General features: G+C 57.8%; 1 protein-coding gene across 1 annotated transcript; it reads right to left on the bottom strand.

Moving 5' to 3' along the window:
- Nucleotides 1-101: 101 nt before the first annotated feature.
- Nucleotides 102-492, bottom strand: SARC_18223 (hypothetical protein; the record flags this gene model as incomplete). The annotated part of the gene is made up of 2 exons (XM_014287695.1): nucleotides 102-134; nucleotides 160-492. The coding sequence occupies 2 exons, from the start codon at nucleotides 490-492 to the stop codon at nucleotides 102-104; spliced, it is 366 nt and encodes a 121-aa protein (XP_014143170.1).
- Between the last annotated feature and the right edge of the window lie 72 nt (nucleotides 493-564).

The raw sequence follows: 564 nt of genomic DNA, 5'->3' as shown, positions 1-564 counted from the left end.
GACTCCAAGTGCAACTGTCACCGCTAGTTCGAGTGCAACCAAAACGGCGAGTCCTAGCGCGACAGTGACTGCCACCCCCAGTGCAACTGTTACTGGCAGCCCTAGCGCAACCGTGACAGCGAGTCCGAGTGCGACTGTAACAGCGAGTCCAAGTGCTACCGTCACTGCCAGTCCTAGCGCTACTGTGACTGCCAGCCCCAGTGGTACAGTCACTGCCTCGCCAAGTGCTACGGTGACCGCGAGTCCTTCTGCCACTGTAACGGCGAGTCCGAGTGCAACCGTAACCGCTACTCCCAGTGCGACGGTGACTGCCAGCCCCAGTGCAACTGTTACTGCCAGTCCTAGCGCAACCGTGACAGCCAGTCCTAGTGCGACTGTAACGGCGAGTCCAAGTGCTACCGTCACTGCCAGCCCTAGCGCAACTGTGACTGCTAGCCCTAGTGCGACCGTGACCGCAAGTCCTAGTACATCTATGTTTATTCCGGCCTTCATCAATGGTGTAGTTGTACAGCACGTGACGCAAGAGGGTATCGAGAACGTTACCGTAACTGCTGTGTGTGTGAC

This window comes from Sphaeroforma arctica, assembly GCF_001186125.1.
Source record: "Sphaeroforma arctica JP610 unplaced genomic scaffold supercont1.14667, whole genome shotgun sequence".
Classification (NCBI taxonomy): Eukaryota; class Ichthyosporea; order Ichthyophonida; genus Sphaeroforma; species Sphaeroforma arctica.
This window is presented reverse-complemented; position numbering and strand designations above follow the sequence as displayed.